The 27,584-nt window shown below is 52.3% G+C and overlaps 1 protein-coding gene across 1 annotated transcript in view; it reads right to left on the bottom strand.

Moving 5' to 3' along the window:
- Positions 1-16,027: 16,027 nt before the first annotated feature.
- CELF5 (CUGBP Elav-like family member 5) overlaps positions 16,028-27,584 on the bottom strand; it is a gene marked incomplete at both ends in the record, with an annotated part of 47,373 nt that continues 35,816 nt past the window's right edge. Inside the window, 9 exon segments of the mRNA XM_081230848.1 lie at positions 16,028-16,210; positions 16,212-16,249; positions 18,520-18,663; positions 21,275-21,358; positions 22,008-22,070; positions 23,569-23,715; positions 23,800-23,941; positions 24,699-24,845; positions 26,506-26,585. Coding sequence (XP_081086974.1) covers positions 16,028-16,210; positions 16,212-16,249; positions 18,520-18,663; positions 21,275-21,358; positions 22,008-22,070; positions 23,569-23,715; positions 23,800-23,941; positions 24,699-24,845; positions 26,506-26,585 — 1,028 coding nt within the window.

The raw sequence follows: 27,584 nt of genomic DNA, 5'->3' as shown, positions 1-27,584 counted from the left end.
CCTGGCGACTCCTATGCATCCTTCAAAACCAGCCCAATATTCCCCACCTGTCCCTGAGGGTGAGAGATAGAGTCAGACAGAGATAAAGAGAAACAGAGACACTAAGAGAGAGACAGAGATGGAGAAACAGAGTGAGTGAGAGAGACAGACAGAGAGACACCCAGCCATGCCCTGTCCATTGTCTGGGCTACACGTACACGCTCTTACCTCCCACCCTGAGAGGCTTGGATTATCAGCAAACATTTTCTTTTTTTAATACTTATTTATTTATTTGGCTGAGCCGGGTCTTAGTTGCTGCACGCGGGATCTTTGTTGCAATGTGCAGGATGTCTAGTTGCGGCATGCGAGATCTAGTTCCATGACCAGGGATCAAACCCGGGGCCCCCTGCACTGGGAGGGCGGAGTCTTAACCACTGGACCACCAGGGAAGTCCCTCAGCCACCTTTTTCTTGTTGGAAAGACATTGTGCAACCCACACCCTCTGGCCCTAGGTTCCAACCCTGAGCACACGGGACTGAGAGTTTCTGTGTCTGGCTTGGGGACTCCCAGAGGACAGGACCTGGGTCTGAGCCCTAGCTGGGACTCCCACACACAACAGGCTCCAACGATCCCTGACCAAGCGCAAGGGTGTGGATCAGATGTGATTATTCAGATCACTGTTATTAACAGCAACTGTTTCTTGACCACCTACTACACGCCAGAAGCCGTGTAAGGTCAGTGCAGACAGGAAAACTGAGGCTCCGAGAAGTTTAGTCACGAACCCAGGGACACACAGCAAGTAGAACTCACTTCTGTGATTTGGGGCAGACGCTGAACACCTACCCAGCTTCCACCCTCGCCTCCTTCGGGTCTCAGCTCAGATGACACCTCCTGAGGAAGGCGCCCGCCCAGCCCCCTGCTTAACAGTGCTCGCCACCACGCACATGCAGCCCCCTGCCAGCTTTATTTCCCTTAATCACTTTACTTAATGATTGTCTGTGGCCCCCAGCTGTGGGGGGGATGTCAGTTTTTGTCTGTCTTCTTCACGGCTTTGGCCTCAGTGTCCAGAACAGTGCCTGGCACAGAGTAGGCACTCGGTAATCTATTTGTTGAAATGAATGAATGAAGAGCAGGTCAGGGTTTTGCAAACATTGGCATTTCCTGTTGACTCTCCCCAAAGGCATTTTCCTCTTGGCACAAAAGCTGCAGGTCTGGCAAGGGGTTGGGGAGGGGCAAGGGGCCGGGCATGGCTCTCGTGGCCCGAGCGGGGCCACGCCTCAGCCAGCTTGCCCAGCTGAGGCTGGCAGGGCCCAGCCCAGCGGACGCGGTTCACCCACATGGAGGCCCCCGCCCCGTAACTATAATTTGCCTCAGTACCTTGTGATCGTAGGAGACCGTTACCCCACAGATGTGCGGTGGGGGTCAGCCATTCAGACAGCGGGTCAGAGCCCCGTGGCGGAAGGCAGATGTAGGAGGTGGCTTTCAAACGGGAAGGGTGAGAGAAGGAGACTTCACAGGGAGAGCCAGGGAGAGACAGAGGGGCTGAGACAAAGAGAGACACGGAGAGACACACAGAGAGACGGAACAAGAAAGGCCTAGAGACCCAGCCATGCCCTGTGCGACAGGGGAGCTGGTGAGGCTGCTGGGCACGCCCCCCACCCGACACACACACATCCGGTGGAGGGGCCTGGCTCATCAGCTATATCTCCATTCAAGGAAACTGAGACCCCTGCGGGCCAGCTGGATGCCCAAACCCTCAGTGGCAGCTGAGCTGGACCAGGGCCCAGTGAGGGTCCCCCCAGCACCTCCCCCACTTCCCACCCCCCAATCCCAAGGACAGAGGGCCCAGGGCCACTCTGAGCCTCAGTTTCCCCAGCTGCTAAAAGAGGAGGTCGGAAAGCCCCCCTCAACCTCCTGCCATGCACAGACCACCCACCCCCTTTTGTCTGTGTCTGAGTATTACTGAACATTTTTCTTCCCGTCCAACCATTTCTAGAAAAAGACTTGGATGTGTTTAAAGAGAAAAGTACAACTCACCACTACAGGCTGCCACCAGTCAAGTTCAGCTGAAAAGATAAATACAATAAAAATCCTCCCCAGTCCTATCCAACTCTAACCAGAAAACAAGCCTGAAGCCTGTTCTGTCTTTCCTAAAAAGATGATCAAGCATTAAAGAGGTGTTGTAGACAGGTTGGGAGCCCCCAAAGGCCATAGGACAAGATCAAATGATCCAACAGATGTGTAACTGGAATCTCAGAAGGACAAGGAAAAGTGGGCAGAAGAATATTTTGAGAGAGAATGGCCCAGCACTGGAAGCTCAGAGTCCTAACCACTGGACCACCAGGGGATTCCCTCAATTGACTTAGAAGAGAGAGAGAGAGAGAGAGAGAATGGCCCAATAATTTTACAAAATTTAAGACACCGAATCACAGTTCCAAGAAGCTCAGAAAATACCAAACGGAATAAATATTCCCACAAATACATACTCAGACATGTCATACTCAAAACGCAGAAATTTAAAAATGAAGAGAAAATTCTTGAAGGCAGCTGAGAAGAAAAAGACACATGGCTTACAGAGGGGCAAAGACAAGAATGATCACAGACTTAACCGTGGGAAAAAAAAAAAAAGGATGTCTTTAAAGTGCTGATAGGAAAAGACTGTCCACCCAGAAGCTTATACCCAGTGAAAATATCATTTGAATATGGAGGAGAAATAAAGGCTTTTCCAGCAAACAAAAGCTAGGGAATTCATGATTAGCAAGACACCCATTTTAAATACAAAGACATAGATAAAACTAAAAGGACAGGGGAAATATACCAAGAAAATAGTCATTTAAAATATACTGGGGGGCTTCCCTGGTGGCGCAGTGGTTAAGAACCCGCCTGCCAATGCAGGGGACATGGGTTCGAGCCCTGTTTCGGGAAGATCTCACATGTTGCGGAGCAACTAAACCCGTGTGCCACAACTACTGAGCCTGAGCTCTAGAGCCCGCGAGCCACAACTACCGAGCCCGTGTGCCACAACTACTGAAGCCTGCGCGCCTAGAGCCCGTGCTCCGCAACAAGAGAAGCCACTGCAATGAGAAGCCCGCGCACTGCAACGAAGAGTAGTCCCCGCTCGCCGCAACTAGAGGGAGCCCGCGCGCAGCCAAAAATAAATAAATAAACAAACAAACAAATAAATAAAATTTAAAAAGCAGACAAAGCAGACATCATAGCAAGGGACATATATGATAAAAGGGTCCATTTACCCATCCTGAATGTGTATGCATCTCACCACATACAAACAGCAAACAATCCAACAATATACAGTCAAGATGCACAAAACAAAAACTGATAAAGATGAAAGGAAAAGTGACAGATCTACAATTATACTTGGAGACTTCAAACTATGCTCCCAGCAGTTGGTGGAAAAAGTAGCAGAAAATCTGCAAAGAACTAGAAGACCTTGATAACATTATCAACCAACTTGAAATGGCATTTCTAGGACACTCCACCCAACAACAGCAGAATATACCTCCTTTTCAAGTTAACATGGGACATTCAACAAGATAGACCATATTCTTTAATCATACGCACCAAGGTAGGCCATAAAACGAACTTTAAATTTAAGAAAAGTCAAATCATCCAAAGTATGTAACAAAATTAAACTAGATATCAGTAACTATGTGAAAAAAAAATCAGAAAGCTATGTGAAAAAAATCTCCAAAGATTTGGAGATCAAACCAGAAACTTCTTACTAACCTAGATGGAAGAGCCATGAGAAAATACTTTTTATTCAATGAAAATGAAATTCAAAATTTGTGAGATGTAGCTAAAACAGTGCTTAGGAGAAAAATCATAGCATTAAATGCTTATATTATAAATTATATGAATGTACTTAATGTCATTGAGCTGTACTCCTAAAATGGTTAAAATGGCAAATTTTATGTTACATGTATTTAACTACAATTGGAAAAACCACAAGGGAGGAAAAAGTAACCTAACCGTGGGAGTGACGCCATCACCTTCGCATATTCCGTCGGTTAGAGCAAGTCGCAGGCCCCTCCCACACTCAAGGGGAGGGGGTGACCCCCCAGTCTGGGCGCGGGGCAGATACGGAAGCTCTTTTCTCTGCACCGGACAGACCTTCCCAGCTCAGGACCTTTTCCCCGCCGACCTCCAGTCCTGCACAATCTCTCCATCAGGTTTCCAGCTGGATTTCATCCTCTTACCATCGCACGACGTGACGCTCGCTCATGCCTTTCCTGTAGCCAAGAGTGCCCTCCTCTGGCCCTTGACCTTCATTCCTGTCTTTCCAGGCCCCACTCAAATGCCACCTCCCCCTGGAAACCTTCCATTACCCACCAGAGGCCTTGACCCTTGACCCTGTTGCTCAGGCATATTCCTTTCTTTGACTCTTAATTTCCCCATCTGTATGATGGATCCAATGATGTCCTCTTAGCGGCTTTGCTGTGAGGTCCCAATGCAATGTCAGATGTTTCCAAGCCAGGGTTCTGGGCATGGGACATCCCTTCCTTCTTTCCTTCCTGCCTCAGACTTTTATTGAGCACCTGCTGTATGCCAGGTCCTGTACTGAGCTCTGGGGGACATAGCTCAATCAAGGTAGACCCCAGATTCTCCCGAGGGGAATTCTGGGGGGCCCTGGCCTCATCTAAGCCACACCATTGCCCACCTGGGAGCCGGCACAAGCCTCCTCTATTTACATAGTGGGCAGTTTGTTCTTCACACAACAGCCAGAGGGAAACTAAAAGATGCAGATGTGATTGTCTCACCTCTCCCTCCTATAAAACACTCCATGGGGCCTCCCTGGTGGCGCAGTGGTTGAGAGTCCGCCTGCCGATGCAGGGGATACGGGTTCGTGCCCCGGTCTGGGAGGATCCCATATGCCGCGGAGCGGCTGGGCCGGTGAGCCATGGCCGCTGGGCCTGCGCATCCGGAGCCTGTGCTCCGCAACGGGAGAGGCCACAACAGTGAGAGGCCCGCATACCGCAAAAAGAAAAAAAAAAAAAAAAAAAAAACACTCCATGGCTCCCTATTGCCTTTGGGATAGAGACCAACATTTCCACCAGGTCTACAGGGCCTGTGATGCCTGAAAGTTAGCCCCCTGCTAACTTATCGCACCCCCACTCGCTCTGAGTGGAAAGGAGGTGATATCCAGGGAAAAGAGGGTTCTAGGCAAAGGGTGCAGCCAGTGCAAAGACTCTGAGGCAGAGCCATGCCTGCCATGTTGGAAGATCAGTGAAGAGGCCCGTGTGTCTGGAGCAAAGTGAGCGAGGCGGAGAGAGGGAGGAGGGGAGAGAAGGGAGGGGACGGGGCAGGCCGTGCAGGGCCTTGTGGGCCGCGGGGAGAACTTGGGCTTTTACCCCCAGGGAGGTGGAACCCTGGAGGGCTGTGGGCAGAGGAGGGGCGGGGCCTGACTCAGGTGCTCACAGGCGCTCCCTAGTGGCTGCTTCGGGGAGGACAGACGGGGGGGCGCCGGTGAGGACTGGAGCCGAGGGCCTGGATGGAGCGGACTGAGCTGGTCCAGGTGGGAGATCCTAGGGCTGCGTCAAGGGGAGGCAGAGGTGGAGGAAGAAGTGCGCAGATTTGATAGACTTTTGAAGGCAGAGGCGACAGGACTTCCTAATAGATTGGTTACGGAATGAGCAAGCAAGAAGTCAAGGGTAACATCAAGATATCTGTCCCCAGCACCTGGAAGGATGGAACTGCCACCTGCAGACATGGAGACGACGTGGGAGCAGCAGGACTGGGGACCAGGAATAGTTTCGACCTAATGAACATCCGCCTGGAGATGTCAGGTGGATTCATAGATCTGGGGGGCTGGGCTCCTTTGAGGCTTGGATAGGGGGACAGACAGGCAGAGAGAGTAGGCCCTTGTTCCCGTGGGCTGGCTGAGGGCCTAGGGCTCTTTTTCGACCTTGTCCCCAGAGCCCTCTACACACCCGCACACCCACCCACTCAGGGCCCTCTGTCTGGGCCCTGGAGCTGTCCGCGACCCCCGGTGCTGAAGCTCCAGCTCCAGGCAAGAACCCGGCGCTGGACAAGTGCCTGGCAGGGAGTGCGCGCGCCAAACGTATCCCTGACTTCACCCACGAAAGCAACACTCTTTCGGTGCTATTAGCCTGAGTTGGTTTCTATGCCTCGCACATCCCAACCTGTATTGTACAGACCCCCAAAGAGAAGCAGGTGTGCGTCGCTCTAAATCTGTTCCAAACTCCCTACTCTGTAGGAGGTTACTGCGCCTTTAAGTATCACTGATGCGTCACTCCTGACGTCACAATCACCCGGGCTCCAAAGACAGGCCTGAGTTCAGGCTGTGGATTGGCTGATGGGCTCATGAATATGTAGATAACCTCCACCTCTACCTCGTTCTGGTAGGCTCAGGAAAGAGGGGGCGGAGAGGAGGCGGGTCTGGGGCGGGGCGATGCGCTGGGGGCGTGGTCAGGGGGTGTTTTGGTGCATTTTGTTCCCGGCTGTGTCTCCAGTAACTACCTACAACAGCGCCTGGCATACCGCAGGCGCTCAGTAAATGCCTGTTGACGTTCGAATCCAGTAGGAGTGATGTCCGAGAGTTCACGTTTCTGATTCGGGAGATCCTGTGTTGCCTTCTCTCAATGTTATATTATAATGACAACGGCTGTTATTCGTGTGCATTAATCTTGATCGTATCAACAATCCTGGATGGTGCATAGTATTTTACAGATGAGGAAACTGAGGCATGGAAAGAGAATGAGGTTGTTCAAGGGCATGCACACCTTGAATAGCTCACCAAAAACTGAGGACCCAGATGTGAGCATGCCGGTCTCTGTACTCGTGGCCCTCACGTCCGTCCAATGACACCCTGTTTGACCACCACGTGCCCTGCTTGCATCCTCTGTGTAGCTTTGAGGCCAACCAGGCTGAAGGGCTCCCTGTTGTGTCACTAGGGCCCGGGTCATTCCCAACTCTACACCTTGGCCAGTACCGTTCCCTGTGCTCGGAAGACTACCTGTGCCACCACCCCAACCCAGCGCCTCAGAACTCCAGGGTAGGAGGGTTTCCCGGCGTGGGAAACCGCACGTGCAATGGCCTGGCAGCTGGACCACATTCAATCTGGAGAGAGGAGGGGGCAGAAGGGAGGTGGGGCTGATCCCACAGGCTTTAAGGGACGGGCTAAGAAATTTGGGCAAGGTAGCTTTTATGTCCCAGGAGAGAGCCCAGGGATCTCCTCACCACCTCATCCAGCGCCCAGCGCGCGCGCGGCACACGTTGGGTGCTCAATATATGCTTGTGGCATTTCAAGTGAAGGCTCCAGTACTACTAAACGAAGGCGTGAGTCTCTGCTGCCCCCTGCTGGTGGCCAGCAGCGAAGCCTCTGGAAAGTGAATTTTCCGCGAGACTGATTTATTTTGACACTTCTGTAGTGCTTACTCTGGGCTTCGTAAATATAAACTCGTTCATTCCCACAAGAGCCCTCAGAAGCGTGCCCGATTAGACCCATTTTCCAGAGGTGGGGGGGCTGAGCTGAAGAGAGATCGGCCACTGGTCTCATAAATGTCATAACTGGGATTCAAACCCTGGGCAGTCTTCAGACTTAAGCTCAAGCCTCCAGACTTAAGCACTATGATTTTAGGACATTTAGCGAGCAGATACTATGTGCTGGGCTCTAGGGGATAGAAGAGTAAATAAAACAGGACAGGCACCGATGACCTGCTATTTTAGTTACTGTAGCTTTATAATGTGTCTTACTGTTGTATAGGGTAGTGTGGCATAGCGGTCCAGTGGGCAGGCTCTGCAGCCAGCCACCCAACCTCTCTGTATTTCCATTATCTATCTGTGAACTAGATCCGACCACCTGGGGTTGCTGCGGTGATTAAATGAGTTAGTTAATTCTAATAACTAAAGCACTGGGAACAGTGCCTGGCACATAGTATATGCTCAATAAACAGTCATTCATTTCGGGACATTCCAGCCTTGCTTCACTTACAATTCAATTATGCACATGAATTTGAGAATTGGTTTATCCACTTCCAAGGAAACTATTGCAAGGATCTAAACTGTGATGATGTTCAAGGTTCATCAGGGAGAGAACTGATCCTTTAAGATCATGAGTTGCCCTGGGTACCTCCGTCATCCACTTCACCACTTGTCTGTTTTTTGTTTTTTTGTTTGTTGGTTGGTTTTTTTTAAAAAATGTGTATCAGTAAAATGTTACCGTTTTCTCTCTGTAGATTTTTCTAGGTTTATTCCAGGTACTTTGTAGTTTCTGTCGTTGTAGTTGATGAGGTTTTGCTGATGTGTTAGTTACCATTGCTGCATGATGAATTACCTTAAAACTTTGTGGCTTAAAACATTTATTATCTCAGTTTCAGAAATCTGGGGTGCTTAGCTGGGTCCTCTGCTTCAGGGTCTCCCACAGGCTGCAATCAAGCTGTTGTGCTGGGCTGGGGTCTCATCTGAAGGCTCGACTGAGGCAGGATCTGCTTCCAAGCCTATGTGGTTGCTGGTAGACTTCAGTTCCTCACTGGCTGTTGGCTGGACGCTGCCCCACCCCATTCCTTGCTCTGAGGGTCTCTCTGAAGGGCAGTGGAGCAGTTGAGTTACATGTAGGTACTTTCCCCCAAATAACTCCCACACTTGTCTTTCCCATTCTTCCATCCTTAAAAAAAAGGTTTTAAACCTAATTATTAATTTCCTGAAAAATAACTAAATATATTCACCTTGTAAAGATTGCAGCTGAGGTTCAACTCTGCTTAATCCTGGCCTCTAATTCTTCACTCCCCCCAAAGCCACCCCATCGTCATTTTGGTGAATACACTTCTAGCCTTTTCTTTTTTAAAATAAATTTATTTATTAACTTATTTATTTTTGGTTGTATTAGGTCTTCATTGCTGTGTGTGGGCTTTCTCTAGTGGAGGCGAGCAGGGGCTACTCTTTGTTGTGGTGTGTGGGCTTCTCATTGCGGTGGCTTCTCTTGTTGTGGAGCACAGGCTCTAGGCGCACGGGCTTCAGTAGTTGTGGCACATGGGCTCAGTAGTTGTGGCTCGCAGGCTCTAGAATGCAGGCTCAGTAGCTGTGGCACACGGGCTTATTTGTTCTGTGGCATGTGGGACCTTCCCGGACCAGGGCTTGAACCCGTGTCCCCTGCATTGGCACACGGATTCTTAACAACTGCGCCACCAGGGAAGTCCATGTCTAGCCTTTCCTTCTCATTCTTTTTTTTTTTAAGATTTTTTTTGATGTGGACCATTTTTAAAGTCTTTATTGAACTGGCTACAATATTGCTTCTATATTATGCTTTGGTTCCCTGCCCATGAGGGATGTGGGATCTCAGCCCCCTAACCAGGGATCAAACCCGCACCCCCTGCATTGGAAGGCGAAGTCTTAACCACTGGACCACCAGGGAAGTCCCATCTTCTCATTCTTACAATCATATACACGTCCTCAGAGAGAATGTTTTAAATATATATATCCTTCTTTCTCTCTCTCTAGCTCTCTCACCCCCACCCCACCCCCACATTGGATCACACTCTCTCTGGAGGAAGCCAGCTGCCATGTCATGAGCAGCCCTATGGTGAGGTCCACGTGGTGAGGAACTGAGGCCTCCAGCCAACAGCCATGGGAGGGAACCAGCTTGGAAGCAGCTCCTCCAGACCCAGTCGAGCCTTCAGATGAGGCAGCCCTGGCTGATGTCTTGACTGTGACCTCTTGAGGGACCCTGAGCCAGAACCCCTCAGCTAATTTACTCCTGGATTCCTGACTCATAGAAACTGGGTGAGATAATAGATGTGTAGTATTTTAAGCAGCTAAATTGCGGGGTGGGGGGTTAATTTGTTGTGCAGCAACAGCTAACTGATATGCCCTGGGTGTCACTTAGCCTATTCCCCCTGGATGAACACCTACATGACAGCCAGGGCTCAGCCATCCCAAGCACAACCCTATTCTTCTCAGGTAGAATCTCTGTTTTGCACGGGTGCACATTCTAAATGTTTAATGACTTTGAGTTAAATTTATTTATGTACTTTTTTTTTTTCGTGCGCTGCAAGGCTTGAGGGATCTTAGTTCCCCAACCAGGGATCAAACCCGGGCCCCAGCAGTGAAAGCGCCGAGTCCTAACCACTGGACCGCCAGGGAATTCCCTGACTTTGAGTTAAATTTAAAAGCTTAAATTGGACTATCGCAAATAACAACTTGAATTACAATTTAATACATTCAAATTGAAGCCACCACACAGGACAGGGAATTGGGATAGCATAGTGGTTAAGAGACCAGCCTGAGAGCCTGGGTTCAATTACTGCTGTGCAGCCTCAGGGAGGTCACTTAACCTCTCTGGGCTTCAGTTTACTGGCTCATAAAGTGGGGCCATTAATAGGACATACCTCACAAGGCTGTGGCAGGTTGAGTTATGTCGTTTAAAATGTTGAGGCTAGTGTTGTCCGAGAGAACTTCCCAAGTGACGGATGTGTGACTCTTGAGCCCTTGAAATGTGGCTTAGTGTGACTGAGGAAGTAAAGTAATAATTTGATAAATGGATTGAAATGTAAATAGCCACAGGTGGCTAGTGGCTACTATATTGGATGACACAGGCTTGAAACAATGCTTGGCAAATAGTAAGTGCTTAATAAATGCTTGGTAGGAATATTATTCTGCCCAATTGTTCTCCAGAGTGCCAATTTACACCCCACCAGCAGCATAGAGGTCACGCAGGTATCCTCCTAACACCCCAACATGATCACACCCCTCCCTTTTGCTCAAAATCCTCTGTAGCTCCCATCTGACATCAAGATAATGTCCCAGGGAATTCCCTGGTGGTCCAGCGGTTAGGGCTCCATGCTTCCACTGCAGGGGGCACGGGTTCGATCCTTGGCCAGGGAACTAAGATCCCACATGCCACATGGCACGGCCAAATAAAATAAAATTAAATTAAAAATCTCCCAGATTTGCTGGTCTCATTGTGATTACAACTTTTAGCATACTTGAGAATTACTTTTTCTTGTGGGGATGGGGTACTTTTGATTTTTTGTCCAGAAGTACTTTCTCCTTGATTGAAACCTTGGGTGGGCGGGGACAAGGTCTGGCACACAGAAGGTGCTCAGTCGCAAAAGAACCTCTGTAACCCAGCCCCTGTCATCTCTGCACCCATCTCTTCACCCAGTGCTGTGGTCTTAGCCAATGATCCAATAACCACAACATCCCAAGCCTCTGAACCTTTGCCCAGGCTGTTCCTTCCACCTGGAAAACCCTTCCAGGTGGACTCAGACTCACCTTTCCAGCTCCCACTCCAGATGGGCCTCGTTCTCTCTGCTGGAGCTGGAGCAAAGCACTTCCTGTCTCTGAGCCTCAGTCTCCTCAACTGTAAAATGGGATGAGTCCTTGGTAAGATTAAAAGACATCGTTTCTGCAAAGCCCCTGGCAGGATATTAAGTAGCTCATTAAATCGAGTGGTTAGGACCCCTCCCATGAATTTGGAAAGGCTCAGCTTGGGTGTGGCCATCCCCCTCTACTCACACCCCTACTCCAGGATTTTACCCTGGAGCCCACTGTCCCCCATCCCAGGTCTCAGGGATTTTTTTCTTTAGGACCTTTGAGGCTTTCACTGGGGTGGGGCAGGGGCCTCAGACTGTTTTGTTTTTTCCGCCAAAGCCACATCATCTCTTAGATCTTATCTCCTCCAGGTCTCACCTCTTCGGTACATTTCTGGGTCCTTGACTGTGTCAGGTCCAATGGGGGGATTTCTCCCTCAACATTCCAACTCAAATCTACTGTGTAACAAGTATTGGTGAGGATGTGGAGAAACAGGAACTCTCATGTGTTGCTGGTGGGAACACAGAGTTACCAGGACCCAGCAATTCTGCTCCTAGGTATGTACCTGAGAGAACTGAAACGGATGTTCAGACAGAAACATGCACACGAATAATTACAGCAGCATAATTCACAATGGCCAAAAGGTGGAACCAAGGGCCCACACACTGGAACATCAGTCAGCCATGAAAAGGAGAGAAGCCCTGACACTCGCTACAATGTGGATGGACCCTGAGAACACGATGCTCAGTGAGAGAAGTCAGACACAGAAGGACACACAGGGTGTGATTCCATTGATGGGAAACATCCAGAACAGGCAGATCCACAGACACAGAGAGTGGCTGCGTGGCTGTCAGCTAGGGAAGGGGGATCAGGGTGATTGCTCATGGGGACGGGGCTTCTTTTTGAGGTGATGAAAACCTTCTGGAACTAGATAGGGGTGATGGTTGCACAACCTTGTGAATGTACTTAATACACTGAATTGTACAGTTCGAAATGGTAAAAATGGTGAAATTTATGTTGCGTGAATTTTACCCGAATTGCAAAAATGTGTATATCGAATAGTGAGTGTCTCCCCCGCGCGCCCCCCTGGCTGCTTCCTTAAGGGCAGAGCCCAGAACCATCTGGTCACTGCTGCAACCCTTGTGGCCAGCACAGGGTCAGGCACTCAGTAGCCGTTCAATAAACGTTTGTTGAATGAATGAATGAATGTGTGAATCAACAAACACAGGTATCGGCTCTTCTTGAGAAAGAACACTCAATTTCTTCAATGTCTGGATGAATCCGTCCAAATCCCGGCCATGGGAATGTCAGACCCTTTTCCTCCCGCACCCCTTCACTCTAAATCCGATTTATCTCTGGCCCAGGCACCCGATCCGGCCAGATGTACTTCGTCTTTTTCGACAAGAGAGGGCAAATGAGGGAGGACCCAGTCCTTTAGCAAGTAAAATTTTTATTAAATAAACTTTCAGTTTCTCCAGACCAAAGAGAGGCGTTTTGGACATGAAGATGAAGTCTGCAGCTTCTCACCTGAAACACGCCACAGTGACAGGGACCTCGAGATTCAAACCAGGTCAACCCAAAGTTCCCTCCAAGTCTTTTTCTCCTCTTTCTTTCTCTGTGTGCGTGTGTGTGTGGCGCGGTTTGTCTCCAAAAGTCGGTTTGCAAGTTGAAACTTCATGAAATTACTTGTAGCAGAAATAAAGTACATCGTACAAATCACGTAGGTCTTTGATGTGGAGTATAAAAATGGTATTTACAGCCAGTAAACATGGACCAGAGGACACACGCCACTGCACACCAGCACGCACTCCCAAGCAGGCCTGGCGGGGGCTGGGCGGGACAGACACGGCCGAGGCCCCGCCACCCCTGAGCACACGCGCACGCACACGCAGACGCACAGGACACAGGCGCACTAGACAGGGTCTCGGAACAATTATCAAACTCTGGAATATCGAAACAGGTTGGTCAGAAGATATTTTTTCTTTTTTTTTTCTTTTTTTTTTTTTTTGCTATTTCTTTTTTTCTTTTTCTTTTTTTTTTTTTTTGCTATTTCTTTTTTCTTTTTCTTTTTCTTTTTTTTTTTTCTGGGTCGGTCAACACATTTTGGTAGAAACAAAAGGGAATGCTTTGTTTTTCTTTTCAAAAAAATTTTTTTTCTTGAGCTTATGAAGTTCTCTGGTGCCTCGTCTGGCGCGAGGCCCCACAGGACGTCCAAAAAACAAAAAACAAAAACAAAAAAACCCGAACTTGACTCTGTGCTTCAAGGGGGGTTTTCAAGGTTTGGGTAGCTATACAGAGGCACCCCACAGGATTTCCCTCCCCACCCCAACTAGGAAACAAAAATCCACTGTAGTTTGATTTCCCCCCCCATTTCTTTTCTTCTTTGTACCTGCTCAGAAAGATTAAAAAAAAAAAAAAACTTTGTAGAGGTATCTCCGGTGAAGGGATGCTGGGCCCGTGCAAGCTGGGCTTGTCCAGTGCACGTGGCGATCTTGGTCATGAGATTGTGAATTCCAGGCTGGTGATCCAAAGGCAGGGAGGGTGGCCGCCTACCCTTGGGAGGGGGCTCCAGGGGTGGGGGGGGTTCCCCGACCCTGTCTGTCCCCGACGGAAAGCTAAGGGCTATTGGTCACATGAGTAAGGCTATGACTGGGGAGGGGAGAGGGTGGGAGAGGCCAAGGGGGTCTGTTTTGTGCCTACAACTGGGGAAGGCAGGGCCCTGGAACGAAGGGGATGGGGGTTCCGGAAGCTGCAGCTAGGACCAGGGACACTGAAGCCGGCTGAGCCCACAGGCTCGCGAGAATCGTCGATGGCGGGGCGCGGGGGGGGGGTCAAAAGTCCTGGAGGTATATCGCGTTGGCTGATGATTCCCAGTGCTTGGCCGGCGCCCTGGTCTGACATGACAGCGGGAGGTGGGGGACACTGGGCTGCCCCGCCAGCCTCAGCCCTTCTGAGCGTCCCTGCTGAGTGACCGGTCCAGGGTCACCTTCTCTTGGATGGAAGGAAGTCGGAAAAGTTTGGTCCCTTGATCTATACTCAAAAAATATATATACTGTCTATAGCTCTATATATATATGCATATATATATATAGGAAAAGTTGCAATTTCATTTGGGGAAGCCACAAAGGTTGTGTGTGTGGGAGGAAGGTGGGAGCGAGGGAGTCTCCCAGGAGGGGGCAGTGAACCCCTCGGCCCACAACTCAGGAGTCCCCCGCAGACCATGAAGCCCCCTCCCCATTCCACGTGGCCTTGGGCAGCGTTTCACATTATGGGGAGGGGGTCAGGGGAGAAGGGGGGGCTGGTGTCCAAACTCAGTTGTAATTTACGTAAAAGTCCTGGATCGGTTGGAAGTGGGAAGGCCCCTCACCTGGCGGAGAAGGGAGGGGCGTTAGGGCGCGGCGCTGGGGGCGGGAGGGTCACGTCGGCCGACGACATCACCTCCCACCCACCCCCCTGCCCTGGCCAGACTGGTGTCTGGGAACCCAAGGGCCCCCACCTTTGCAGAAAGAGTCCATTTCGGGGTTTGGAGGCTGACACACCCAGCTTGGAAGGGACCGAGGGTCGCCAAGCCCGTGTCCTCATCCGGCCACTGGGGACAAACATTTCTGTTTCTTTCTGCCTCCTTTTCCCAGCTCCCTGCCCCTGAAACTCCACGAAGCAGTTCCCCGCCCCCATTTCTGTTCATTCGTGGTGCTGGAAACTGTGCCTGGCGCACAGTAGGTGCTTAGTGAGGATTTGCTGTCAGCATGTTCAAAGCACGCCGATATCCTGTTGTTGGCTTCCGGTGGCGGATTTCCGCGCGCGCGCCCCCGACGACACACGACCCGGTGACTGAACACCCTCAAATCTGTGGGTGCTGCCCCGGCACGGTCTGGGAGCAGCCCCTCACTGAGCACCTGCTTCGCACCAGACCCCAGAGGAGCCTCTGTGATGACGATGGCGACGGTGGTTAAGAGGAAAAAATCAAAACGACTTATCCAGAGCTTTCCAGGTGGCTGGTTCTGGGCTCAGCCGGGAAAACACCGAGTGCCCTGTAAATCCGCCCCACGACCCCTGGAGGAGGCCACAGGCACGGGCCCATTTCACAGATGAGGCTTGTCAAGGCTTGGGCTCACTTATAAGTTTCCCCATTGGCCCCTGAGGCTCACGGCTCATTCCCCAAAGAAGCGATGAGTTGACAGAGGTGTTCACTCTGATGGCACAAACGCTCTTGGGGATTTGTTCATTTGTTCGAGGGGATTTCCGACACCCCCCAACCCCCCACCGCATGCTGTCGGGTGGGGCAAATATTCCACTCTCCCATCAACCCACTGGGTATGAATTATGCCAAATGAAGCCTCCCAGAGGGGCCCAGCTGAGAGAACAGATTCTTAGGACAGGACAGAAGCACCTCCCCACAGCCCTCCCCGACCCCAGACCAAGCCCCGCCTCTCAGGTGAACTTTTTTTCATCCTCCAAAGCCTTCTCCAGGAAGGATTTTCCCTAACTACCCTCCCCAACCCCATCCTACTGCTCCGGTTCCAGCCCTGACCACGGTGGGGGGGAGGGTTGGGGGGGATTGGGGGTGTCTTCGTCCAGCTCTGTCCCCGTCAACCAAACCTGGGGGCTCCTTGTAGCCTCTTGCAGCATCCCCCCAGCGTCGGGAGGGTTTGGAGAATGAGGAGGGGGTGCGGACAAGACCGGGGTGGGGGCGGGAGCGGGGGCGGGGCCGCCTGGCGGCTCACCTGGGCCAAGCCCGCAGCCTCGGGGCGCTGTGGGCCGGTCAGTAGGGGTGTCCCGGATCTTTGGGCCGCTTCAGCTGCACTTTGAGCCTCTTCATGCCGATCTGAAAGCCGTTCATGGCCTGGATGGCGGTCTGTGCGCTGGCCGGGTTGTCAAAGCTCACGAAGCCTGCGGAGACCGGGGTGGACCCACGATGGAGGGCAACGCGGGCGTCCTCTGCTCGCTCCAGCGCTGCAGCCCTGGCTGCCCGGCTCGCGGGGTCCTGGGGGCGGGGGTGTGCGCTCGCAGGGGCAGACGGCCCAGGGAGGTGGGAGGGCTTCCCAGAGCACACACAGCAGGCCTGGCCTGGTTCTGACACGCGCTGGGCTTGCGTGCCTGGGGGACGGGGCGCTCACTCCTTACCTGGGGTCTGCTCTGCTGAGACTTCCCAACTTACGTGGGGGACAGGCTGGGTCTCTGGGGGCCCTGGGAGGGCCATGTTCTCCCTCCCCAGACCCCATGCCTGCCTCCTTCTAGGCTCTGGATGCCCACCCTTTGCCTCCTCTGAGATCTCTATCCATCTGGGGTCCTGTCTGCCCATGTGACTGTCTCTGTCTAACCTTGTCTCTCTGTTTCTCTTTTTCTCTCTTTGTGTGTGTGTGTGTGTGTGTGTGTGTGTCTTTGTGTTTCTTCTCTTTTGGTCTCTGTCTCTCTGTCACCATCAGTCTTTCCTGTCCCAGAACCCCCCTCACCCTGGGCCATCAGAAACACTCCAGCATCCCCCACCCCCCCTTAAGCTTCCACCAGCATGACACCCTCCACCTGGCCCTACTCCTGCCCCTCACCTGTTGGTCCTCACAGACTTCCTGGGGGACTGTGCAGAGACCACAGGGGCTGGGGAGGTCCTCCAGGGGGAGAGGACAGCATGTGCGGGCATTTGGGGGCAGGATACCTGAGCTCCATGGGAGAGGCTGGGTGGGAGGTCAGGCAGAGAGATGGTGGGGTCAGGGCTGAGGGGTCTGGCTGAGGCCCATGGGGAGCCATAGGGGAATCTGGAGCTGGGGTGGGTGGATGTCTTCACATCACCCACACCTCCCATTACATAGAGGAGGAAACTGAGGCTCAGAGAAGGCATGTGACCCCCTGACTGCTGAATGCAACAGAGCAGGTTTTCCTCCAGAAATTTCCTTCTTCCTCCTGGAAGCAGCATGTAGAGGAGGGAGCCTGGGCACTGGAGGGGGGGGGTGTCCCTAACTTGCTGTGTGACCTCAAGCATGTCGCTTGACCATTCTGTGCCTCTCTTTCCTCCCCATGTAAATTGGGATCATTATTCCCTTTTACGGTTGGATAATGAGTATATACAGGAGGTGCTTAATAAATAGTCAAAAGTCGACCCTTCCAAGAGGACAGGGTGGGTTCAGAGCCCAGATTTTGGAGTCAAACAGACTGGTTCTAACCTAGGTTCTGCCTCTTTGCTGTCGTGTGACTTTGGACAAGTTACGTGCCTCTCTGAGCCTTAATGTCCTCTGTTTCTGGGGACAAGGAAGTTCTCCCCACAGCCCACAAGGCCCTGCACGGCCTGCCCCATCCCCTCCCTGCCCTCCCCTCCTCCCTCTCTCCCCCTCGCTCAATCTGCTCCAGACACACGGGCCTCCTCACTGTTGCTCCAACATGCCAGGCACTGTCCTGACCCAGGGCCTTTGCACATGTGGGTCCCTCTGCCTAGAACACTCTTCTCCAAGACACCCCATGGCTGGCTCCTCATCATTCAGGTCTCAGTTGAAATGTTGCCTCCTCCTTATCAGTCTGTATTTTCTTACCAGTTTTATTTTTATAACTCCCTGGCCTATATTCTATATTTGTTTATTTCCATCTCCTCCCCCTGGACCTGTGCTTTCCAATTCGGTCGACAGCCACTGGCCATGGGTGGTTATTTCAACTGAAATTCATTAAAATTAAGTAAAATTAAAAATTCAGTCCTTTGGCCACACTGGCCACATTTCAAGTGCTCAGCAGCCACATGGGGTGGTCGGCTCAGACAGCACAGATGTAGAGCATTTCTATCATTGGAGAAAGTTCTAGAGGCAGAGTGGCAAGACTGTGAGCTTTCAGAGGGCAGGGATTTTTGTTGGCTTCTTTCACTGTGTGCCAGGCACAATGCTGAGGGCTGCACACAGTAAGTGTACCATATGTCTATTTGTTGATGAATAAATAAACAAGGGAGTCTTAGAAATGCTGCATGGTGAGTGCTTGGCACACAGTAGGTCCTTAATAAGTGTTTACTTTGATTATAAATGTGATTCTTTTTTCTTCTTTTTTTTCTTTTTTTTTTTGGCCACACCGCTCGGCTTATGGGATCTTAATTCCCCCACCAGGGATTGAATCCAGCCCTTGGCAGTGAGAGTACGGAGTCCTAACCACTGGACCTCCAGGGATTCTTTTGGACCAGACTTGTCTCATGGCTGACCACACCCTCCCAACCCCCATTCCAGGGCGAGGGGCGCATGGGATGGGGCTGACAAGCAGGAGGGGGCACCCGCAGCAGGGACTCACCAAAACATTTGCTCTGGTTGGTGGCCCGATCCATAAACACCTTGGAGGAGATGATATTGCCGAAGGGCAGGAACATCTGGGTCAGCTCCGTGTCTCCAAACTCCTGGGGGAGGTGGTAGATAAACAGGTTACAGCCTTCGGGACCTGCAGGTGGGGGAGAGAAAGACATAAAGCCCCCAAGGAGAGGAGGTGGACCCCCGGGGGAGGGGCACGGGTCCGGAGCCCACATCTGGCATCTCCAGCTGTTGGGAGAGGGGAGCCCCGTGACACTCAGAAAGAAGAGGCATGGAAGTGGCAGGAAGGGGAGGCCGGGAGCCCTAATCCCTTGTCTATAAAATCCCACACTCAGACACTCCAAACGTCTAATGATCCTCAGGCCCCAGAGAACTTATAAAATTCGTATGATCCCTACCCTCCACAACTGAGATAAATTCTTCCATCCCAGACCCCAGATAATCCAAAAATCCCATACAACCCCAAACCCCGGAAAATCCCTAAGCCTCAAACTCCTGGTCATTTACAGAAATCAGATGAACTGGGCGTAGGGCATACGGACACTCTGTACCGTCTTTGCAATAACTCCATAAGTCTAAAACTGGTTTTAAAATGAAACATGCCTTTTTGAAAGTTTGATGATCACAGAATAAAATAAGACTAGTAATTGCCTGGTCCTAAACCCCAAATATCCAGATATTTTTCAAAACCTTGGATAACCCTCCAAACCTTGGATAATTTTCAAAACCTTGGATAATTTCAAAAATGATGCAAAAATAAAATCAAGTAAAATAAAAAGATTATTCTCTAGTCCCAAACCCCAGGTATCTTGAAAGCACCAATTATTTTTAAATGATATGCTATACCAACCAGAAATAATTTTTTAAAGCACAGCTAACCCTCAGAATCATCCCCTCCCCCAGGAATCCCCAGTCATGGCTCATATAAGAACCATAAATAATAATAGCATTTTAAAACCTTGATTATCCAAAGTCATCAACAGTCCTCAAACCTGCCTCTAATCCAAAACCTACAGACAACCTTCTCCCAGGTCCCCCCCCACCAAAAAGGTAGCCCTCAAACCACCGAGAATCCCCCCACCCTCACAATGAATATTCCCCACCCCAGAAAACACAAAATCCAAGATTACACATTCACATCCACATCCACCCTTATCTTCCTGATGAGGACCACAGTTCTGCTAACATACTTGTTGCTGTTGTCGTTGTTGTTGTTTGTTTTTGTTTGTTTGTTTGGCCATACCCCGAGATTTGTGGGATCTTAGTTCCTCGACCAGGGATTGAACCTAGGGCCACGGCGGTGAAAGCGCCGAATCCTAACCACTGGACCTCCAGTGAATTCCCTAACATGCTTGTTTTTAAAATGCAAGTGTGTTCCCATACAACTGATATGTTATGGAACAATTTTGAGCAAACACGAATTTTATGTTTGTCTGTGTGTTATCTCATCTCCAAGAAACACTAGGTGAATGCAGAAAACCACACGCAGTTGCACCGAACCTCATAAGAAAGCAAAATGCGCGCGCGCGCACACACACACACACACACACACACAGCTTCAACATCCATCAACTTTCTCAGTTCTCCAAGTATGTTATGAGCAGGACCCATCCCCATCTGGGGTTCCGACTCTCCGTCTGATTTCAGACAAGCCTTTCCATCACTTCAGGGTAACTCACATGCTGCAACCCCTCCGATGCCACTTGCCCCTGCGAACTTGCGGTCTTTTCCAAGATAAAGTACCAAATTTATTGTACTATTCGGGTATCTCTAAACTATCTAACACGCATAAAACTGTGCTACTGTTTTCATTAGGATCTTATCTTTTTTCTTTTTTGGCACCTCACAGCCAACGTTTCTGAATGGTGTACCACGACCCCATTTCCCCCACGAGCCTTGTAGTTGGTATTGTGAGGTTCTGCGAACTCAGGTGACTTTCCAGAAAGCATACATCCTGTTACAGCAGCACGGACTGCATCGGGACCAGCTTTTATCCACTGCACCCTGCCAGTGTTCCCCTTCCTGCAGGCCCAGGGCAAGGGAGAAATTGAACAGAGCCTCACAGAAATCAGTCTGCGGGCCAGGCCACCCGCAAGCATCCCAGGTCGTGGGGCGATTTGGGGCTTTTCTGGTTGGTTGCCTCTCCCCAGCCCCCCACCCTCACACCCACTAGATGGATTAAGGAGAGGAAGGGCCTTCCTGGCTGAGTGCCCACCATGTGTCAGGAAACATCGCTGTTTACTCCCCAGCAAGGGGAGAAAGGTGGTCGCCTGAGTGGCAGATGAGGAAACTGAGGCCCGGAGTAGTGAGGTGCCTTCCTTATGACGCTCACAAGTCAGAACTGGGTGGATTTGATTCCCGGTCCTTCGACTCCAGAATCTAACTCCTCGCCCCCTTGACTTTACTGAGGAAGCCTCATTTGCCCCGAGATACCTCACCATCCCACCCCCTAAATTCTCTCAAAAAAATTTCAGAGAATCATCCCGTTCTGGGTCACTGCTACCGCTACTGGGTCGGGACTAGTCCCATTCCAACTTTCCGGAGGAGGAGACTGAGGCTCAGAGAGGAAGAGTCAGTCGCCCCCCCAAACACCCATGGGCTACGCCGGGGCTTGAACCCAGGTCTATCCGGACCCCAGGCCGAGCGGTTCCCCGAGGCCAGGCCGAGCCGGGGGTCCTGGAGGTGGAGGGGGGCGGTCAAAGGGCGGGGCTGGCGCCCAGGGCAGGTCGCGGCCCCCTCACCTTCTCGCTGCTGCTGCTGCAGGAGGGGCGGCGGCTGGGGGACGCTGTGCGCGATGGGCGTGATGGCCGCAGTGGGGTACATGGCTGCAGAGACCGGGAGCGAGACACAGGGCGGAGCGGGCGTGAGGCCGGTGGGCAGCCGGTGCGCGTGGGGGCGGGGCTAAGACGTGAGGGGCGGGGTCACAGCTGAGGGTGGGGCCAAGACCGGGTCTAGGGAAGGCGGAGGGGTGTGGTCACATGGGAGAGACGGTCTGAGAGCAAGGCCAAGGACCGTCTTGGGAAGGAGGGGGCGTGGTCATAATCGAGGACGGGTCTGGGAGGGGCGTGGTCACATTGGAGGGAGGGGCCAAGGCAACGGGGAAGAGCAGAGTGGGCGTGGCCATGGCTGAGGGCGGGGCCAAGGCAGCCTTTAGGAAGACAAGCCAGAGATCCGAGCGAGGCCCTGGCAGAGGCGGGGTCAGTCTGGGCAGGACATGAGGGGCGGTACCAAAGACAGGTTATGAGGGGCAGGGCCAAATGTTGAAGAAAGGCGGGGCGTGGGGGAGGCCAAGAACTGGGATTGGGCCCAAAGTAGAAGGCACAAGCAGAAGAGGGAAGGTAGGATGAGAGGACGGTTCTGAGGGCAGGGACCATATCTAGGTGTGGCTAGGGGCGTGGCGTGGCTAGCCCAGGTAGGACGCCGGGGGCCGGGGGGCAGGGTCACGCGCGGGGCGGGGCCGCGCTGCCTCCCTACCTGTGTACTGCTGGACTCCGGAGAAGGCAGGATGAAGGGTCTCGGCCACCGTCGGGCTCTGAGCTGCGGGGCAGACGGAGGGGCTGAGTCGGGCGGGGGCAGCAGAAGTCGTCCATCCACCCCGCAACACCCACACCCAGCTTCACTTCTGCATAAACGTTTTACAGGTATGACCCTCATTTTACAGGTGGGGAAACAGCAGCTGGCATAGGGCCGCTCAGGTAGGAAATGACAGAAGCCAAACTCGAATCCAGGTTTCTCAGACTCCAGAGAGGTTTAACAATCAACCCCAACTCTCTGTCCCCATCCTGACCCCCCTTGCTCCTCTCTTTTATTCTCTGGATTCTCCAGGACTCCAGGTCTCTGCTTTTGATCACTACCTATCCCCATCCCTTCCCTTTATCCCTCCCCACACCTTGATCATCAGACACCCTATGGATCCCCTACGTGGCTGTGACCTTCCGAAGTCCCTAGGGGAGGACACAGGGGTAGGGGAGAGCTTGTCTAGGCAACCAGAGCTGGAGAGTCTGGGGAAAATTGAGCAAAAAAATCTTGAATGGAGAGAGGTTGCTAGAAGATGGGGTGGTGTTGGGGGAGAGGTAAGACAGTAAAGAGGTCGCATGAACGAATTACTTTATAGTGATGGAACAGTTCTGTATGTAGATTGTGGTGGTGGTTACATGAAACTATACCTGTGATAAAATGACATAGAACCACGCACACACACACACACACACACACACAAGTGCCTGTAAATAGTGAAGTCTGAGTAGGCTCTCCAACTCCCGTTGAGTTCATTGTACTGTACCAATGTCAGTTTCCTAGTTTTGACAACGTACTGTGGTTATGTAAGACGTTAGCATCCAGGGACGCTGGGTGAGGGGTACCAGGACCTCTCTGTATTATTTTTGAAACTCCCCGTGAGCGCCAATCATTGCAAGATAAGAATAAACAAATTCTCAGCAGTGGAAACGCAGATGACGTACTTCACCTAAGTAAGGTGTGGGAAGACGTTTGCCTTGAAATTATGGTATAGGGTAGAGAAAAGTGAGACCTCTGCTTCAGGAGGGCAGAGCCCAGCCCAACAAATCAGTGCATGGCCAATACTGAATGAATGAATTAATGAGTGAATGAATGAATATGGGCACTGGTATTTTCCCAAATGGTAACGATTACTAATGAAGATCGATGGTGCCATTCTTGGTGCCTGATACCAAGTGACGCGTTAGCATTTTACAGACTGATTGCCTCGTCAGTGCAATCTCATGAGATGACTGATGTTATCCGCCCCATTTCCCAGATGAGCAAACTGAGGCTCAGAGACTTAAAGAAACCCCCCAGGGCCACCGAACTGGAATTTGAACCCAGAAAGGTCTGGATGCAAAGTTTCTATGTTTAACCTCTTTCTCTGTGCCCACAGCTAGTACCTGTTCACCTGAGACTCCCTTTGTCCTGCCCCTTTGTTCCCTGGACACCAAGGCATAGGGACTCATGCTTGTCCCGGGGACACCCTCCCTGCCTCCTGCCACTCTCCTCGGCCCCCGGGAACCACCCGAGTTACCTGGGTAGGGCACAAGGCCATTGGCATATACGGTTTCTAGGGCGGGGTGCCCACCAGGGAAGGGCACAACACCTGCGAAGCCGTTGGTGATCGGAGCCACGAGGCCGGGCACGGCGGTGGTGCCGAGCAGCGGGGGCGAGTGCAGTCCTGGGGAACGGAAGAGCGTCACGGGGAGCCAGATCCTGGCCCTGGCCCTGCCCACCCATCCGTGGGTCCCTGGCGGACTCTCACCAGAGGCAGGGGCGATGGGTGTGGCGGGCAGCCCGTTAAGGCTGACGGCGCCAATCTGCTGGATGTGGCAGGGTGAGAAGGCCACGCCGGGGCTCAGGTAGCTGCCTGAGGTGGACAGGACCGTTGTCTGCTGCTGCATGAGCTGGGGGGTGGAGAGGGAGTCAACGTGCACAGTCAAATTGGCACCTGGCCTGAGATCACGGCTCATGAGGTGGGGGGCGGGTCCTCCAGGAACTAGGGGGTCAGGCCGGGTGTCTTGGCTCAGGTCGGGGTCAGGGATCAGTTAGGAATTGGGGCTCAGCCTGGCATCAAGTCTCAGTGTAGGCTCAGGGCTTAGACTAGGTTCCAGGCTCATTTAGGAATGAGAGCTCAGCCAGGGATTAGGGCTCAGTCTAAGATCAGGATTCAGTCTGGGACCAGGGCTCAGCCAATGTTGAACTCACTCAGGGTTGGGTCTCAGCTTGGAGTCAGCCAGGAGGTTTAGCTAGAATTTGGGCTAATCTAGATTTGGGGAACAGCTAGGATCTGGGAGTCAACTCAAGGTTGGATCTTCATTTGATGTTCACGCAGGGTGAGGGTTCAGGCTGGATGTAGGGGTTGAGTCTAGTGTCCTGTCAGTCCAGACCTGGGGCTCAGCTTGGGCTCGGAGCATAGTCCATGGTTGGGGGCTCAGCTGGGGTTGGGGTCAGGAAGCAGCCTGGATTTGGGGACTCAGCCACAGCCAGAATAAGGCCGTGAGTCAGAAAGATTGGGCCAGAGAAACAGAAAGATGGGCAAAGAGGCAGAAGCCCTAGACCGAGAATAGATGGAGAAAGAGAGCGAGACAGACTGAGCCAGATCCCCAGAGAAGTCTCAGAAGCCCTGCTGGAGACAGAAGTGTGTCTTCTGGGGTCACTCACAGCCTGGGCGTAGGCACTGTAGGGGCTGAAGGGCAGGGTGAGGGACGGCGTCAGGATGCCCAGCTGGCCCACCATCTGCTGCATGCGCCGCAGCGTCCGCTCCTTGTCCGTGTCAGCAAACTTGACCACCAGGCTGGAGGAGGCACCCTGCAGGGGCAGCCGCAAGCAGGGAGGGAAAGAAGGGGGGACGTAGCCAGGACTCTGGGGTCCCTTACAAGGGGTGTAGGGGTGTGGATAGCAGCAGCTGTCAGCCCCACCCTCGAGGTCCCAGGTGCCACAGTGGGGACAGTTTGGAGATCAGCATCCCAGGTCTCGCACTTGATCCTGCAGCCCCCTCGTGTGCACAAGTGGGGCGTCCGGGCGTGGGGGGCTGCATCTGGGGCACAGTGAGGACCCTGACTGACAGCCACACTCTCAAAATGGGCGGAGAATCCAACTGCTGGAGAGGAACAATGGGGGCCCGCATGGAGGACCCTATAGCTGCCACCCACACCCGAGAACAGGTAAGGCTCCAACCATCCGAGAGGTTGAATACCTCCTCTGATGGAGAGCTCACTCCCTGCGCCGCCCACCAGCTCCATCACTGGACAGCTCGGAGCAGGAGAAAGCCTGACTTTCGGATGAGCTGACTCCTGCCCCTCTAGGGACTAAAACTGATGTCTGAGGACCCAGAGAGCAATAGAAGGAAGGATCTGAGACTGCCCTGCTCTTCACACCCATTTTCCACAACAACAGACAGTGGGTCCCCAAGGCCTCTCTTCCCCGTGGCAGATTGGGACATTTATGTACAGTGATGGTGGCTCCAAGGGCCACTTTCCTGGGAGGCAGGGCCACCCCCAACACCTGTGTGGTCCCCTCCAGCCTCTCACTGCTGCAGGCTCACAGGCTCCCGACTCCAGACTCGCCCATTCCCCACTCTGGCCCCACGGGGACATTTCCAAATGACCTGGTCCCTTCCCTCTGGGGCTCCCCATCACCCTAGGAGGAACCCCATGCTTCTCAGCCTTGAACTGCAGGCCCCTCCAGCCCCATCTCTTCCTGCTCCTCTGGGGCTCACACACATTTACACACACTTATACATGCATTCCGCCCACACAGACTCACACTCACCATTGACACTCACACATACACATGCATACACTCCCAAATACGTGCACATATACTCACACACTCACGTGCACAGTCATACATGTACACACGTTACTGCTTACATTCACATGCATGCTCACCCCTCCACACACAGACATTTGCCTTCACACACTCCTACAGATGTACACAGGTGCACTCGCTCCCCTGTCACCCAGATACACACTCGCACATAAACATACATGTGCACTCAGCTACATATTTGCACACGTGTGCTCCCACGAACACACCCACTTAACACGCTTGTGTATGCAGTCACACGTATACACGTGTGCGTATGCACCAGCGCACACGTGCACACGTATCCAAACCCATTACACACACCTCGTGTGCACACTGACCCACCTACTCACAACCACATGCTCACACACAGACATGCACATATGCACACACCAACACACACATTGGCCTGCGCGTACTCGCGTACGGGCAGCCACTTGCTGGCAGGACATCCATACGCACTCCACACTTACTTGCAGGCTCACACACACAATCACACACATACACCCACCCATACCACCATCAGAGACTGCGCCTCTTCCCCCCACCATGACCTCTCTGAAGAAGGGCCAGGGGCTACCAGATGGCTGGGATGGTAAGGCCGGGTCCCCTTGCTCCTTTCCCACCCCTACCCCCATCGCCCAGGGCAACTCCGACTCACCGGCATGGTCTGGCTGCCATGCAGGGCGTGGATGGCCGCCTGAGCCTCCGTATGGGAGGAGAACTTCACGAAGGCACAGCCTGCTCCGAGAGAAGGGGAACGGGTGAGGGGCCACAGGAGAGGGGCTGACAGTCCTGCACGGCCAGTCAGCGTGGACACAGGCAGCCCAAAAGTCGGACATCCGAGAGACAGCCAGCCATTTGTTCAGACAGACAGCTGGACAAGGAAGGATCAGACAGTAAGACAAGCACACAGCCAGCCAGCCAGATAGCGGTTTGTCCAAGACCTCATCAGAGGGTGTGAGGAGGTGCACAGGTGGAGAGGCAGGCCCTGCCCGTTAGAACAAGTGAAGGGGACGGGCTTAGAGAACGCCCGCCAGCCACCGATGCCACGAGATGCAGAGTTGTAATCAGATACGTAGAATTAGAGTGACAAACCATCAGACACAGACACAGAGAGATGCAGTCCTGTGGGCACACTCAGGCAGAGGTACACTCAGACCCAGACAGATACGCCCATGTGGCCAGAGTTGGATAGATGGGGATGAAAAGTCACCAGGCAAGGGGAGAATCAGGTGGACAGACAACCAGAGACCACCAGACACAGGTAAATCCAGACAGACGGTCATAGGCTACAGTTCCAGACAGAGAGAGGGCTATGGAAGAGCCAGGCAGATTTGGGGGAAGGGGGGTGAAAATGTTCTGGAACTAGATAGTGGTGACAGTTGCACAGTTTTGTGAATTCTGTGAAGCACTTCACTGTACACTTTCAAAGGATGAATTTTACAGTATGTGATCATATCTCAATTACAAGAAAAGAGCCAGGCAAATAAACAGTCAGGGACCATCAGATACATTCAGTCCCAGTAAGATGAAGTCACCAGGGCCGAGACAGGCAAACTGAGACTCAGTCCCAGACAGATGAACCTGAACACGTAGAATCAGGTAGACGGAAACCACCAGGCACATGGATACCCAAACAGAAATAGCCATTTGGACACTCAGAAAGAGTGTCAGAGACTAAGAGACACAGGCGGAGTGATACTCAACCCTAGGTACATGCAGTCACGTGAGTAGACC

This window comes from Mesoplodon bidens, assembly GCF_964165515.1.
Source record: "Mesoplodon bidens genome assembly, chromosome: 4".
NCBI lineage: Eukaryota > Metazoa > Chordata > Mammalia > Artiodactyla > Ziphiidae > Mesoplodon > Mesoplodon bidens.
This window is presented reverse-complemented; position numbering and strand designations above follow the sequence as displayed.